The sequence below is a fragment of the Halichondria panicea genome, chromosome 14 (assembly GCF_963675165.1).
Source record: "Halichondria panicea chromosome 14, odHalPani1.1, whole genome shotgun sequence".
Lineage (NCBI taxonomy): Eukaryota > Metazoa > Porifera > Demospongiae > Suberitida > Halichondriidae > Halichondria > Halichondria panicea.
The window spans coordinates 4245265-4261820 of NC_087390.1; the positions used below are offsets into that span (position 1 = coordinate 4245265).

General features: G+C 38.8%; 3 protein-coding genes across 11 annotated transcripts; 1 reads left to right on the forward strand and 2 right to left on the reverse strand.

Moving 5' to 3' along the window:
- Window positions 1-66: 66 nt before the first annotated feature.
- On the reverse strand, window positions 67-7488 carry LOC135347766 (uncharacterized). 9 transcript variants are annotated; one of them, XM_064545804.1, is made up of 17 exons: window positions 7352-7374; window positions 7085-7176; window positions 6503-7031; window positions 6222-6299; window positions 4636-4819; window positions 4504-4542; window positions 3975-4335; window positions 3627-3805; window positions 3525-3563; window positions 3201-3428; window positions 2529-2635; window positions 2361-2474; window positions 2028-2258; window positions 1115-1184; window positions 779-894; window positions 612-698; window positions 67-362 (listed from the first exon to the last, which is right to left on the reverse strand). In XM_064545804.1, exons 3-17 carry the CDS (start codon window positions 6737-6739, stop codon window positions 312-314), a joined length of 2121 nt encoding a protein of 706 aa, XP_064401874.1. In that variant the 5' UTR covers window positions 6740-7031; window positions 7085-7176; window positions 7352-7374; the 3' UTR covers window positions 67-311. The 9 variants fall into 9 exon arrangements, with proteins under 9 accessions (XP_064401874.1, XP_064401873.1, XP_064401869.1 ...); XM_064545803.1 differs by having other exon boundaries at window positions 2361-2471; window positions 4504-4819; window positions 7352-7373; XM_064545799.1 differs by having other exon boundaries at window positions 4504-4819; window positions 7352-7369.
- Window positions 7245-10224, reverse strand: LOC135347776 (heparan sulfate glucosamine 3-O-sulfotransferase 1-like). Its single transcript, XM_064545822.1, has 2 exons — window positions 10128-10224; window positions 7245-8488 (listed from the first exon to the last, which is right to left on the reverse strand). The coding sequence occupies exon 2, from the start codon at window positions 8484-8486 to the stop codon at window positions 7431-7433; it is 1056 nt and encodes a 351-aa protein (XP_064401892.1). The 5' UTR covers window positions 8487-8488; window positions 10128-10224; the 3' UTR covers window positions 7245-7430.
- Window positions 9633-15414, forward strand: LOC135347774 (uncharacterized). The gene is made up of 11 exons (XM_064545819.1): window positions 9633-9928; window positions 10920-11116; window positions 11299-11477; window positions 11696-11805; window positions 12045-12233; window positions 12694-12856; window positions 13202-13310; window positions 13458-13540; window positions 13767-13981; window positions 14578-14679; window positions 15154-15414. The coding sequence occupies exons 1-11, from the start codon at window positions 9668-9670 to the stop codon at window positions 15223-15225; spliced, it is 1680 nt and encodes a 559-aa protein (XP_064401889.1). The 5' UTR covers window positions 9633-9667; the 3' UTR covers window positions 15226-15414.
- Window positions 15415-16556: the final 1142 nt, after the last annotated feature.

The following is a 16556-nucleotide window of genomic DNA, read 5'->3' on the forward strand; positions in this document are numbered from 1 at the left end:
AGGGAGAGAACCCTTCGAGAACTGGCTGGAAAACTGCGTTAGCATGCAAGTATATTCTAGATCTAGTAGGTTGATATAATTATAGCTAGCCTGAAAATTAGTATACTACGTATAGAATAGGTATAAATTTTACTCAAATCTAGCTAACATTAACAGTCAATTAATATTAATTTTTGTTGAGCTGATCATGAGTGTAATGTTTAATTAGCAGGTAGAGTTTATAGCTAGCCTGAAAATTAGTATACAAAACTGTACTTAAAATCTAGCTATAATTATAACATTAACAGTCAATCAAGATCTGCATGGACAAATCAGTGATCGAGTTGAGTCTGACGTTGAGTCGCAGCTTTCAACAAAATTTGCTGCAAGGGAATTCACAATCAGCATAGACATAGTCACAAAAAATTTAAATTATGTTATTGTATACACGGCTTAAAAAAAGTAGTATAGTTAGTTAATAGACAATTATGTTTGCGTACATTGTTTGTGCACCTGATTATCTAATGCAGCCACCCAATGCACATTGTACTTTCAGATGGATATAATTATAACTACGTATGTTGTATGAATAATTTATACGTACTTAATACTTCATACATAGAATATCTTACCAATGGCCGAAACTCCACTGAATCAATTAGATTGAACTCATTCACAAAAAAATAGAAATGCTTGTGGCACAAAGTGAAGTCGTTTTTCTGCATTAATATTTTATTATGCAGGCCGATACACTTTATTTATGAAGATCGATAAAAGTAATTATAATTATTGTACTCACTGTTTCAGACTCTGTGGAATTATCAAGATGGTGAGTAGCAGCATGGACAAGAACTCGATACAGGTAGCACAGAATTGTCTTACAAGCAGAAGAAAAGGGTGGAGGAAATGTTTTCCCTACAAAATACCAGAAAAAAATTCAATTTGCCACAAAATTAATGCTTCATGAAATGAAAGCACCGCAGGTGTTGATGCCACAGTGGAAAGCTAGCTTCACATGAAGATAATAATTTTGCATCAATCTATATGCAAGCCATGCATGGTTATAATTATAGTTACACATGTGCTGTCGGTGTATAAATCCTATAATTATTATAATTATACCCCACTAACTTACTTTGCTCAACAGGGAATACACGTCGATCTTCTGTCTGCCACTTAATCCAACCCATTAATCTGGCAACGTACTGCACCAAAACACATATAATTATAATTCATAGCACGCAGGTAATAAAAGAAAAAAGGAGGTTGTTTCAATACTGTATAATCTGGTTATTAAGCGCATGCGCCTAAATAGAGGAACGAGCAGACCTCTATGCACCTATTATCCGGATGCGCTTATAGCCATGCCCATGACGATTCAATGACGCATGCATGTGCACTTGTTGTCTGCACGAGGTCTATAGTCATATATCAGCAGTAACACAATTACTAGTGAAAGATACTTCACATCTATATAATTATATAAAGAAGTGTGGAGACCAATTGTTGGGCAGAAAACTGTGCAGAGAACCATGCGCCTTCTATCGAGGTTCTTGGTCTGCTAACTGCTATAGTATGCGCCTATTAGTCGATGTGCGCTTATTATACAGTACTTAGTTCATTAAAGTATAAGGCGTTTATACATACTCATGGAACTTAAGGCTTTAATTGAGAACGAAATGTTTTAGTAGTGCATGCATGGTCAGACATTCACTGGGACTGTAATTATACTCCAGGATCATAGCAGATCAAGAGTAGACGTCATCAAAGCAGCTTAATTGGAGTCTTACAAATAGGGCTAGGATCACCATGCAGAGTCAGCAGAGAAGCCAGAGTCTTCCCAACTAATTATGCAAAGGCAGCACTTATATAGGCATCACAAGGTGGGCAAACAGAATCACATGCAGACAAACAAAGAGACACATTGACCGACTAATTATGGACACCAAAGTGCCTCGGATTTAGGAAAGATGAAAGAGGAAAGAACATTATTCTTTGGGAGGGTATGATAGCTAGGTAATAATTATTGTATTATTGACAAAACTTGCTTCTTTTGCTGGGAGAGATACTGATTGTGTCCACTGGGTATCTGTCCATAAGTACTCATCTTTATGCCATCCAGACATTGTTGGGCATGTGCAATCCCTGCAAACTGATTTAAAGACTGCTAAGACTCGGTGTGAAAAAGTGACCACATTCACAGCTATCCAGCTGTTCCGATCCATATCTTTAGGGCACTTTACTGCCAATTTTGGGTCGAATTCAGGGTTTTGAGCAGCCTAGAGAATTTGTGGCTCGATTAATATTTATTGCTATGTAAAAGGCTGGATGAACCTCACAAAGGTTCATAAACTATACCTTCTCACTGAGATATATCTTACCTCCTGAAGTTCTGTTTGATACGTTGATGAAGCCCATTTCTTCTCTAACACCTTATGTACATGTGCACCATTAGAAGGAGGTTTCTTAGTATTACGAGATTCACCAAGTATTATCTGAAAACAGGTAATAAACAAATGCAGGGTATAGAGATCCGGATCAACGTATACCTGTGAGAGCAGAAATTTCACTAGCAATCTCCCAGCCATACCAACTCCCAGGTGCCTACAATCAGTTTCAGACAAGAGGACAAAAGATGCACCAGTGAATCCTTCCGCTATTAGGTATGTAGTACGTGTGTGTGGTGGGGGTTGTGATTACTGTGTGATAGCTGTGTGAGTGATAATAATTATACTTGCAGATGAGAATAAAACATTCTAAAGTGGCATTTTGGGTTGTCTAGGCCCATATAATTATACAGCTAGGGTTAATTGGAAACATACTCGTTTCTACAACAGAAGTCCAGGCACGTACACAACAAGATCTATGGTGGCCCTGAGGTTCACACATGCTGGGTAGTAGGTTTTGACGTTTGAGGTTCCAGGCTCTGACCAATTCAACTGAGGCTATGCCAATTCGAGGGTAGAGTAATTCCCTTTTGTAGTCAGAACTTTTGCAGTCAACTAAGGCTACATCATGTATGATGAGTGTCATGATTATATATGAATTGATGTAGCCTTAGTTGAACTGCAAAAGCGAATTGCCTTACCTCGAATTAACGTAGCCTCAGTTGATTCGCCCACAGCCTCGAACCTCAAACCTATACTACCCAGTATGTGTGAACCTCAGGGCCACCGAAACAATCACTTGTCAAACATTTGAATATACAAAAATTTCCTCACCCAAAAACCTGTCACAATCTGTCTGACATAGTCCTCTACAGGATAACCATTCCTTCAATTCAATGCTTGACATAGACTTAGAGAATTCAGTGACTCGATCTTCCTCCATGATATGATCAGATGTGGTTGCAGGACGTGCATCGAGATAAGAACTATCAGTAGACTGCCGAAGATACTGCGCATTCCGATAAACACTGAGGCTCTTTTCACGAAACTTTCCACGTTGACCTATACAAACAGTGTACTTATTAGTCTGATTATAATTTTATAATTTTACAAGAGCAATAATAATTGCAAGGGCATAAATTAAATTATGTTGTATACCTTCTAGAGTGTCAATCTCATCAACTATTTGCTGTCCTCCTAATCATAAGAGCAATTAATTATGAATTATGAATTATACAATTATGCAATGATGTTTCTTACCATACGCTCTTACTACTTCCCTAATGTCTGTTTTGGATGGCCCTTTAGTCAGCTGATCCTCGAGGCATCGTTTGTGTAATCCATTCAAATAAAATTTTTCTTTGCTGGAAAGGGATGTATCTCGATCGATGTTCTCTGGCTTATGAAGACGCTTATCCTTGAGCCATTTGATATCAAACCTGTTCGTGAATGAATGATATTTTTAATTTATGTGTAAGTGAATGGTTTTGGTAACTGTATAATTATTTATGCACTTAAAATCATAAACTCACACCTGAGTGGTAGATGCATGCCTGCATGGCATTAATTCCTGTTCAGCTACAGATCAAGAATAGTTAGAGTGCTTACCAGTAGTGCATAATACTTTTGTGGTCATAGTTTGATATGACCACTTCACTCTCGGTGTTGCCCACTTTCTTCTTGAACCAGTCCACTCCAAAACCTGCCCTATTTTTATTCATCTTTGAGTCCTGACTCACACGAGAATCATTCTTCATCTTGTCAAGATCAAAGTGCTTTTCAAGAACATCCCAGAAGTCGGAGCGCTGATGTTCATGTTCTAGCCCCAGAGCATGTCCAAATTCATGGATGACCAAACTCTCTTGAAGTGAGTGGCAGTAACCACACAGAGAGAGCATCATAGTTGGCTTCATCAAATCCCTAACTGTCTGAGCATCTGTACCAATCATGGACCAACATCCTCCTGAATCTAATAAAAAGTTAATTAAGCATCACTATAACTCCAGCGTATCGTAATGCACATGCAATTATGTACGTACTCAATGCGTGAATCAATGGTAATGTAAAGAGGTATGTACGTATGCAGTTGATTTGTATTCTCAGAGATATTATACATGATTCATAGATCGAGACTCACCTGATAACTTGACACGTATATTAGCCGTTTGAGGAAATTCTGTCAGCACAAATTTTGGGATGTCGTCATACAAAGGAGACCTCCACGCACCGTTGGCCCATGCTAGAATAGTGTTAACACTCATAGTCTCACCTATGCACTTCCAGTCATCCAACAGCCTCGAATTGAAGAAATACACTTTAAGCACTTCATGACCTTTCCAGATTTTGTTCTTTGTGAGAAAAGCCCCAGCTGCACCTGCAATGCGGGTATCGTCTTCATCAGACTCTTCATCATCCGCACTTGTGTCAGGAGCAGGGGTACAGATCACTACCCTCTACAAAAATTAATATAATAATGAACACTATAATAATTATAACAGCTAAATTACATTGTTTTACACATTTTAGAATCACAATACAGCAGTAGAAACCCACTAAATTCCCGATTGTGATTAAGCCGGCAATAGCAAGTAGTGAAACACATAGAAGTTTTTAAAAGTTATTACTGAAGCAATTTTAAAGCCTCTGTTGAAAAGAAACAGGAAAGATTGGAGAGAATTCCAGGAAATCTACAAAACTGTCAAATTGCACAACAACTAGTACATAATTTGAAAGCTGGAATAAACAACTGTTAATTCCTGTGTCATTAGGTATAGCAAGCTTATAAGCATGGCATTAGAACTGTAAATTAAACTGTTAATTCCTGTGTTTCAAGGTACATAGTTAAAAAAACATCAACATGCGCACTATAACTTTCCGACATCACACCACAGCTATAGGGTGAAAAAGGCATTCATTGTTCTCATCAGCGCTGGGTTATACGAAAAGTATCAGTTACCGCATTGGCTGTCACTATACAAGTATATATATTATATATAATACTTCAATATAATTATTAGACTTTATATAATGGTTAGATCATGCATGAGCATGGGGTATCTATGTTATAGCATTCCAAGGTACACTATCACCAAAGATACCCAATGCGATCTCACTTTTCATTGGCTAACTATATAGACCTAGAAACATTACATGGATACCAAATGCACATTAATCAAATGACTTAGATCCCACTTTACACTGGTTTAATTAAAGTGTCCCCGCAATATATTGCTTCTCGATTGGACACATTACTCCGGATCAGGGTGTTGGCCAGACACAATACTCCAGAGTAACTTGTGCCTCTAGGACAAATTTCCATGGAGTAAAGTGTTCCCACTTGGTGTAACTTGTCCCCCCTGACACATAGGTAGTCTGATGGATCAGCCTGCCTTGGAACAGTCTGAGCACTTTTTTCTTTTGACAAGAGACAAACTAAAGCCATATTGTTGTCCATACACATACAATTCTCATTATTATTTATGTCATCATGTCACATATCGATGTCATATGTACTTTACACAACTGCAGTGGAGACCAAACTTTTCATCCGTCAATGTGTTTCTAGATCTGCAATAAACTTATTTAGAGCAGAGAGAACATGGTGCAGCTTCGTTGGTGAGCTAGTGGACTATGCTCCAGAGTAAAATATGTCAAGGGGACACCTTACTCTAGAGTAATGTGTCAGGGGGGGGAAGTTACACCAAGTGGGGAGACTTTACTCCAGGGAAGTTTAATCTGAGGAACAAGTTACTCCTTAATTGAGCAATGAGCATGTGCATGAACTCAAGAGCAATTATGAACCTAAAATTAACAGCACCATTCATGATGAACCAATTGTTCCAATCTTTGACTCACCAATTTTTTTTTAGTAAGAGGATTCTTTGCTGTAGCAATATTCGTCTTTGCTGGAGTTTCACTGGACTGAGTGGGCTTCTCATAATTATGAAAGAAGGCAGAGAAATATGAGCTACGTAGTATATATACCAACATTGCATATGCTAATTCTATCAAAATTAATGTATCGATCATACACTAGTATTTTGTGTGTGAACATAATGATGCATAATTATTTATCAGTCTGAATCTTTTTCTTCAGAATTTGCATGCAGACATCAAACACAGTTAAGCATACGTACCTTCAATATGACTTTGATTCTAGACATGCTGCACACATTCACACCAGGGTTCAGGTCCAAATATTCCCCCGTTTGAGTACTGAAGATCTGAAGAAGAGAAATCTCACTACCTTGTATGATGTCAGCAAACTCTTTCTTGATTTCCGCAAGCAAGTTTTTCTGGCCCTCAATGAACTGAACACCCCTTTGCTGTTCGTTAACTGTAACAAGAACTTCCAAGGAAGTCATTGTATACATGTAGGCCTATAGTATTTATTAAACTGCAAAATAAAGCAAGCTATACTGCAGTCTAACAGATAGAAGCTTCCTATATATGCATAGAAGTTCATTTCCTGCCAATAGGAATGCGTGCTACATGTAGGTAATCAGGCGGCAGCACAGGTTATTGTTATTGGTGTTCTATATACAGTAAGATCAAGCGATAATGGCACCATAGGATTATAGTAGGTGTGGAAAAGATGGGGTTAGGTTATTTAGGATGTTGCACATCCATCAGTGCCACCTGATAACAGATCGTCTCAACCGGCCCCTACAATAGAATCTATATAATTATGCCACCAATAGACTTACGCAGTGACGTACCTAAAAATGATGGATGAACTCCATCTCCCACTAAAATTGATTGGAAACGTATTTGTGGACAAACGTGAAATTGTGAGGAAAATCCTTCATGTCTATGAACAGGATTTAACTAGTAGGTACAGACAAATTAATTAAGCAACTTGCAACTTGTAGCAGGCACTACGATTATAGACATTATAATTGCCCAGGTGTACAAGTATAGATCTAGCATGCAGGCCATACAAAACTTATATTTTGATAACATCAACAGGGTAAAAATATAAATACCTGAAATAATGTCCAGCGCCTGTAGTGTCCACTGTAAATTATGTTGTAACTAAGCAAATCATTTACCCACGACTTTGGATCAGTTTATTCCCGTCATGTTTTTCAGTGCTTCATCCCACTCCGAGAAATACTCAACCAGTCTATCACGTACTACTTTTTTGATGGGTGGATGGGGCCTTCCTTTGCTTTCCCCCATACAATGCAGATGGCTGTTGAAAGACTGGTCTTGAAAGCAATAAAATCCTCGTTTATGATTGAGTACAAAATTATCCTCTGTGAAGTAAGGATTAAGATTTAGACAGGATTCGAGTTTTTGAATTACTTGGTACGGATTTGAAATGAAGGCACCACCGTCAGCATAACACATCTGCTTTGCTCTGAAATGCTTCAACCAGCGCCGAAGATGATAAGCATAACAGCTTGTATTAATAAATTTTATGTTCAAGTTAAGTTCACCAGTTTCTAGTGTGACCAACGTATCAAATCCTGGGAGTACAGATTCTCGACGTAAGTACCGCTGTACTTTCCATTCCAAATACTCTGACATTGCTCTGTCAATTGGATTACGTAGCATCACTACAAACTTGAGCTTAGAGACAGGAATTCCCAGAGAATCAGCACTTGCAATAATCCTTCCTGCAGCCTCAGGTACGATAACATAATCAGGACTTTTTTCGATAACAAAACCGTTATGGGATGGTGGAGGTAAAGAGCTCAAATAGCTCTCTAATCCTTGATCGTAGTGCCTAGAAAAAAATCTCATCTCCGTTTCAGGACCAGACAGTTGGGGGTGGTATTTTAAGAACTCATATAATGTTTTTGTACCAGCTTTACCAAACCCGATAATCATAATACGAGGAAAATGACTTGCAAACGAAGATAATGAATTATTAAAAACAGTTGGTTTTGGATACTCTTTAGAATGGAAGCTCAATTGTGTATTTGTCAAATGCTGCTCAGTAGGGGTGTAATTTCCGTCGATAGCTATTGATGTAAGAGATAAAACAGTCTCCAATTCATGAGCACTTCGTACAGAGATCGCCAAATGTTGATTTGTACTAAGCAACACAATAACTAAGTATGAACTGAGAACCAACAACAGGGCAGCAAAGTACCGTCCATATAGTTTGTACATACCTGCAAATGACACAAATTTTAGATGTACATGCGCATACAAATATGCATGCAACAAGTAATGAACTATGACAGTGTGGTACATGTGGTTTCGCTTGAACAAGTGGTGTACTATCAAAGAATCAATCGTAACTATAGTTGGCAAGCATCACCCTATAACCTTTCTTTGTTCATCAACATCGCATCTTATTAGTTGTTTCACCCATCATCTCTAGCTAGCTAGCTACCTACATGTACTCATTAATTGCTGTGCATGATCTTTTCCTCTTCCTGCTGAAAAGAAGAGAGGGACTAAGTCTATAGACCATGAACAAACATTTTTTGCAATGCTCAGTTACCAAAAAGCATAAAAAACCAAGTGACCGAGAGAGCCGTGTATGTATACATCCATCACACCTCCCCATGCAGTGTAGATAATATTATCTCCATGCATGTAAAACATTTTTACTAGGCCCTCTAGTACCTTTATAATTATAATGGTAATTATAAAGGTACGTAGAGGGCCTAGTAAAATGTTTTACATGGAGGAACTTTGGATCAGGTGGCATATACGGCACCGGATGTAATTTTGGAAGGGGGAGGGGTTCGGGTTAGCTAAGGGAAAATTTAGGGCGTTTCCACATCCGGTGCCGTATAAGCCACTTTCCGTCACTTGAGTATTTTTTGGGGTTATAGGATTTTAACGTGTTTTTTTTGTCAGTTCATCAACAATTTCAAGAAAGGGGGCGTGGTGGACCTATCATCTAAGACTTACTTTTGGCTGCTTTTCTATACAGTTGCTGACATACTTTTGCTGCTAGATCTAGCTTCCTTCATGTTCCATTCATCTATGGAAACATCAACGTTGTGAAAGAATCTCAGAAGCCTTTGCATGCCCTTTGTACTGTGCTTTCTGCCGTCTAGCATATAGTAGATCTAGATATTATATCCACTAAATTACTACGGTATCATGCACGATCTTTACCATACTGCATTGAGCTGCTTGCCAGGATTAGACTCGCATGCCGTCACTGTTGCAGGCGAACAGTAGACTGGTCAAACTCCGTGTTGAGACTCGTGTTGCACAGTCAGCATATCAGAAAATATTTTAAGTGGCTGCGGTTTTCGTGACGTCAGTATACTGCATGTGATACGTAGAGTTTTCTAGTGAAACGTCACTATCATTGATCTTGCGGTAACCGCATGCGGTTAGTTGCCACAAATATCGTGGCAAACCTTACACGAGTCTCTACACGGAGTTTGACCAGTCCCTTTCTCAAGGGCTGGCTGGCGAGTCTATGCCAGGATATGATGGAGCTGGAAGAATGTACACTGGAAAGTCAGGAATCCCCAACCCTCTGTGAAAACAATTTGTATAGCAAGTACAGTGAAAATGCTGGGAGTAGCGAAGATCAAGATTTAGTGTCTCTGAGTAACGAGTTAGATGTTCTGCTCGACCCGAAGGTGTGTTTACTGCACCCAAAAAAACTCATGGCATGTCATATACAGTACGTTAATCAATTGATAGGGTGGTGGTAGATTATGAGGGACATAAAATGCATTAAATTCCACGCTCTTTTAATCGGGGCTGATGCGCGAGACTAGCTCAGTAGATACATAGATCCATAGATATAAACAAAACTAGGGATAGGCAACGCCTCACCTGATGCTAGGTAAATGCGGTGTGTGGTGTCACACCCTCTGGTTGGAGGCTTGTTACGCTCAAGAATGTACACACTGCTCCCGATACCAATTTGAGTGCACACACACCCCTTTTTGCTCATTACACGCCCCTTTTACTGTACATGTATGATCATTTTTTGTTGTTGAGAAAACCCCAATACCCTAAAAGGATACTATATTGGTGAATGTTTGTACGCTCTGTTTAAGTCTCTATCTTGACTCTCGGTGTCACGGGCTACATATTAACTTAGCCCTTGATCTAACCTCCTCCACAGTTCTTGATCGAAGAAAGAAGGTCTGCTACTGAATGTTTGTGCATGCGCACATGCAACTATTGCATGGATACTTTTCCCGTAAAAATTTCAATAGAACTGACAAGTTTTATCTGCAGACAATTAGAATACAATTTCGTATGATAATAATTAGAGTCAGTGTGCATGTACACAGAGCTATTATAGCTAGAGACAGAGAATCGATCTTGTAGGTTTGTTGCTGAATTTCACTCGGCAGCTCTTTTTTTGGCTTCACAAGGCTAGTGTCAACTCACTTTGTCAAAAGATGGTCATCCACACTGTTGCAGGGTGTGAGTCGTTTATTAGCATAGCTTAGTACAACGGAGTTTCTACCCAGTACCACTATCTGACTAAAAGCGTAAGCAGTTGATACCAGGCCCATCTCTCAGAGGAAGTGGGCGTGGGGACGAGGCTATCCTTGGTCCTTGGTCTAGATACTGCTCTGTGTCTTTAACTCCGCCCCATTCACACACATACAGAACACGTTGAGCACCCCTCCTCCGCTTATCGACCTGTCCCCCTTTGAGTGCACCAAACTACAGCAAGAGGAGCTCGAGACACTGAAAGCCATTTATGGTGAGGACATGAGCTGTCTCAGTGAGACCTGTTTTGTTGTCTGTGTCAATTTCCTCACTGATGAGATACAGAAAGAAGATGTCATTAAGATTTGGTTCAGGTAAGTGTTCTTTGTCCCTATACTAGCTGTCAATGACATCGGCTGATTAATCAACGGTCACGGTATTTACACATTTCCACTATTGCTTTGCCCACCACAGTAAAGGAATTATTTTAACCAGCAAATTAGAGGGCGTCAAAGCCAAAATTATTAATAAATCTTTCCGTCCATTCCCCATCTAGTTTTCCACCAAACTATCCCTCTGTGCCACCGATATTTGAGCTGGAGGCCAGTCAGTCGGGAGTGTGCTCGTACAGTGATGCAGACGAGCTCTATGACTGCTTTGTGACCGAGTCATTCAAGAGAATTGGGGAGGTGATGATCTTTGATATGGTAACAGTGGCTCAGGAATTTATGACTAGTGAGTCTGATGTTCACATGACTATTGGCACAACTATCCTTTATAATCTAATCAATTTATAGCAATTGTACATACACTTTTCCCCTTTCTACACTCTAACCCAATTTTACATAGTGTATAGATCTTCATGTAGATGTGTAAGATTACTGTCAAGTTACACAACTTCCCAATAAGCAATAATTACTTAATCCCATTAAAACTTGTTATGTTATGTTCAGCCCTAGTTGAGAAGAAGGCTCGAGCTGCTGAAGAGAGGCGTGTGAATGACCAGCAGTGGAGGGAGAGGATGGAGGCACAAGAGTCCATTAAGAGACTACTATCAGCTCAGGTGATAATTACGAATATCTACAAATATTAATGTGTTATTTTATAGTTAATGATATTAACGATAATCGTAGGCTAAGAAGTCCAGCCATCTCTGTTATTTTTAATCGTTGACCTACATGATACATTAATTGTACTGTACATACTATTGACAAGAAAGAATAGTGTAATGCTTAAATCAAAGCTTTAGTGAACTCCAGTTTTTGAGAACATGACTGTAACTATTCGTTACCCCATGAACAGTCACCTGAGAAGCTCTCAACCCAGGATGAAGGTGTAGCTGAAGGTGTAGCTGAAGACGTGACAGTCAACCCAGTTAGTTTGAAGGTGGACCATCTGTTGCGGTCAGGAATAGTCCTCAAGCCAACACAGTTTATTGGTCGCATCTCAGAGATCATTAAGAGACTCCCCGAAAACCTAAAGGTTATCAGGGTAAGACAGAATGTTGTATGTTCGTAAAATGTAAGTTGTGTGTTTCTAATGGCAGTTTTTGATCAACTGAATGATAGTGATGTCACTAGCTATATTTTGTCAAAATTGACTACATGTACAGTGTAGATACCTTAAGGTGACATATTTTCGCGTGTATTAATTTCTGCTATTTCTGCGAATGGAGTAAAATCGCAAAAATTAGTACTCGCAAATAATTGGCCGCCCTCTTGTTTAATGTATCCAGATCGACATTCGCAAACAATTATACCAGCAAAATGTACAAAACTGTAAAAACGCAAACAAATCTACCTGTGAAAATATGTCACCTTAAGGTAGTATTATCATAGATATCATTTATGTGTCTTCAAATATACTGTTGTTTGCCTTAAGATACATGTATCCATTTTGTCAAGATTCTAATGGTGCATGTTCCATTATTTTGTTGACTCTTCCACCCCAGATAGAGAATGTTCTAAGGGTGGACCTTGCAGAGAGGTACTGCAAAACACTAAAAGAAGCGAACGAGAGCTTGTGGAAAAAAGAGCGAGCTAATCCTCACGAAATAAACCTTAAACCACAAATTGCGTTTCATGGAACTCTCACTACTAGTCTACCTTCAATTGGTACGTTTGAATTTTGTTTTTGAGAGAATAAATGTCTGTAACTTGTACATCACGTAGTAGACTATAGTTAGCATACCGTAGTTTTATTATGTTGATGAAAGTACCATTCATAATTATCCATACCCCTAGGGGATTCCACAGACAATGGTGACCTTCATAGTAGTAGCTATACCGGGTACACATAACATTGAACTAATTATGTGTACCCGTGTGAACTGTAGTTCACACGGTGAACTTTACGAATGTACTTTACGTATGCTTACATGTACATGATATGCATACCGCATGTCATGAAACATTGAATACCGTAATGGCATATTCAATGTGTTTCTACGCACATTGCAGTTCAGCGTGGGCTGGTTATCCCTGGTCAACGCAACGATGTTGCAGTAAGGTGTGGCTCCTCCTATGGAAAGGGAATCTATCTATCACCAAGTGCTGATTACAGCCTGGGGTGAGCTGCAATTTTTACTCCCACTGTACATACATCTTGAAGGTTTAGCATGTACGTATAATTTGTATATGGTACAGAAATAATAGGCACGTTATTATAGTGTGTGTTCTTGAGCACCCCCTGATTTACGTCATGTATGTCCTCCAGATACTCATCGTCAAACAGACTGGTTGTGTGTGCTGCCCTACAAGGAAGGATCTATAAAATGGGTGCTAGGAATTCGCAAACAGGTACGTACATGTAGGTGACTGTTGCACACATGCACCCAGCCTACGTATGTGAGAATATAATTTATGTACTGGGTAACTTTTAGTAAGGAGCTTTAAACATACGTTTTGCACATGTACATAATCATAATTATGCTGACACTAAACAGGCATGATTATTCTGTCGTGGGCATGTATACATAACGATAATTATTGTTCACTTGTGCCCTGTGTCCATGCACACATGCAGCAGCTAACTCCCGGTTCTACTGTGTAGTGTCGAGCTGTGACAACGAATGGGTGTTTTTCAATGCTGGTCAGGTGCTTCCCTGTTACGTGATCCAGGTCGCTACGTGTGACCCCAGAAAACCACAGCCTCCTCCACTACACACACTGGTCCAGGGAGACAGGGACAGTGAAGCGTCAGCCTCAAAAGTAGACAAGAAGGCAGCTCTCTTGGCACGGGTATGCATACATGTTTTATCTATTCATTATGCTGGCGTCACGTCGTAATACGATTCAGTAGAACCTCGATTATCTGAACCCCCTTGTTCCAGTGCCACTGAATATGCCCAATTCTGTATGTAGTCCACCCACTGAATTGATAAATAGGCAGTGGAAATAATGTGCAATGGTCGTCTGCGTATGCGCATATATGAAAAATATGTATCTGCATGGACACGCCTGTTTTTAGTTGAACTTGCAGATAACTTTTTGAGGTTCGGCATTGATCAATGTGCTCGCATTCAGTTTTAAGTGATAACATTTTCGTGGAGAGCGGCAGCCCCACCTGCGTCATATTGAACACTAATTCATCTTGGTGGTTTTTTGCAAAAGGTACTGGCTATACAGTAGATATGTACATGTAGTCAGTCGTTTTGAATTGTACTGTAGATCTACAGTGTAATACTTACATGTAGTAAACAGGAGCTCGAAAGCCAGCAATTCAGCTATGGCTTCTAAGTTTTCTGGTTGGAATATAGTATGTACATACATGTACATGTACACGTACGTGTATAGTTTGCTATATATAGCGTTTCATATGCATTTACTTTTTACAGGCTCGCAAGTTTTTACCGTACGGCTTTGGGCCTGGTGGTAGGACAGTCATTGAGGATGCTGCCAGCTTTGACGATGATGAGGAGGACTATGGAGACTATCAGGTACGAGTTCAACACATGGTTGATTCAACACAATGTATATAGTATGTGACCGCGGTGGTATCGATTACAATTTTGCTGTCTGTATACATGCACCCATTAAAATAACATACATATACGTACGTATGACCCCAATGCAACAACGCTCTAACGTTTTTATTCAGTTGCAATTTAGATACGTACATGCATGCTGTATAGTAAACGTATGTACATGTACTTTTTGGAACAGTGCATACATAATAATATGTAAAATGAGCGTGACAGGGTCTAGGAAAACAAATTATGTGTACCAAGGAGTTAGTATACAAATAAGAAATAAACATCGACCGCTGTCTCGATCAAAATTCCAGTCTTACTTAAACACCTGGCCCTGCAATCCCAATTTCGTAAATGCCCGGTGCTTACTTGAGGAAATAGGATACGTACGTACATTGTCCAGCAACTCAGTACTGTCCTATAATTGTGTTCTGCATGCAGGAAGCCAGGCATGAAGCTGTGGAAATTGAGTCAGAGCTCCAGGAGTATAGATACAATTACAGTCAAAAGTGATTTTGTTACAATTCTACCAGCTTAATTTATTATACCACATTCTTGTTCTCAATTCTCCTTTTTTAATTCCGGCAGATTACCTCTTGTTTTCAGTATAGATTAACACACCTTCATTTATGGTATAGTACGTGTTTCTTTCAGGTTTTTATTCATTTTGTGTGTCTATTAACATTCACTCATTGACCTACGTACGTATAATTTATACAGATAATAGCGCGTAATGTATGATTATTAATTGGCACAAAACACATAATTATTGTACGTTAGCGCATAATACGAATGGTTAAAAAATTGCTATTGATTAGGGCAGATGATATTTGTACTTGTTTCTTTTTGCAGGGCATTTGTTCCATTCTGTACTACATAATTATGTGTATTCTCTGGTATTGAATTATGGTTATGTAGTAAAAGTGATTTACGATTAACCGTTTCGGCACTGCTGCGGTAATTAAACTATATAATTATACCAGTTTAAAGTATGCACGCATTTGTACGATTGTAAGCAATAATATAATTATTGTTGTTACAATAATGTACTGTAACACGTACACTACATAATTATGTCATTCTATAATTATAGGCCTGCATGTAAAAGCTGTGCATGTTGTATGACACTGTAATGAATTAAAGTGTGGCTCCCCCGTTTGATTATTTCCCTGTTTTTGGTGGTTTATAAATGGAACCATTATTTTATTTTTTCAGCCTATAATACTTTCTCAGCTGATTTATGCAGTACATGCAAGCCATTTTTTTCCTGGTATTCTAGGGCATAATAGTATGGTTAAGAGCTAGTGTAATATGGGATTAATAGCGTGAGTAACAATTAAGCAATGGCAAGCCTTCTAATTGCACGAGAGGGACTATTTACCTTGCAAGTGCTTATTATGAGTGCTATTAATTTGCGAGTAACTGTACTATTGATTTATAATCGTTTATGAGATGAAGTTCTTTGCAGTTTGTGCATGCACGTCATGATCATTATGAATGCACTTTTTAATAGCTATGCTGTGTTAGATTGGCATACAATAATTATAATTATGGCTCCCCTGTGTGCGCAACTTTATCATTGCAGCTGATTGTTGTTTTTTTCAGTCTATGGTACTTACATGTACAGCATACATTCAGAACAGTCTAGGGCATAGATAATGTTTAGAATTAACAGAAAACGGAAATGTTGTGGACTTTTATGTGAGTGTATATAATTCATTTGTTTGTTTTTCTCAACAACACAAACATTTTAAAAATCCTGGGTACAAATGGAAAGTTGAAAAACAGTAAATGTTTTGATCCCTTTCAGTCAGTATACATTGCACAAGTGCTAAAAGAATGTG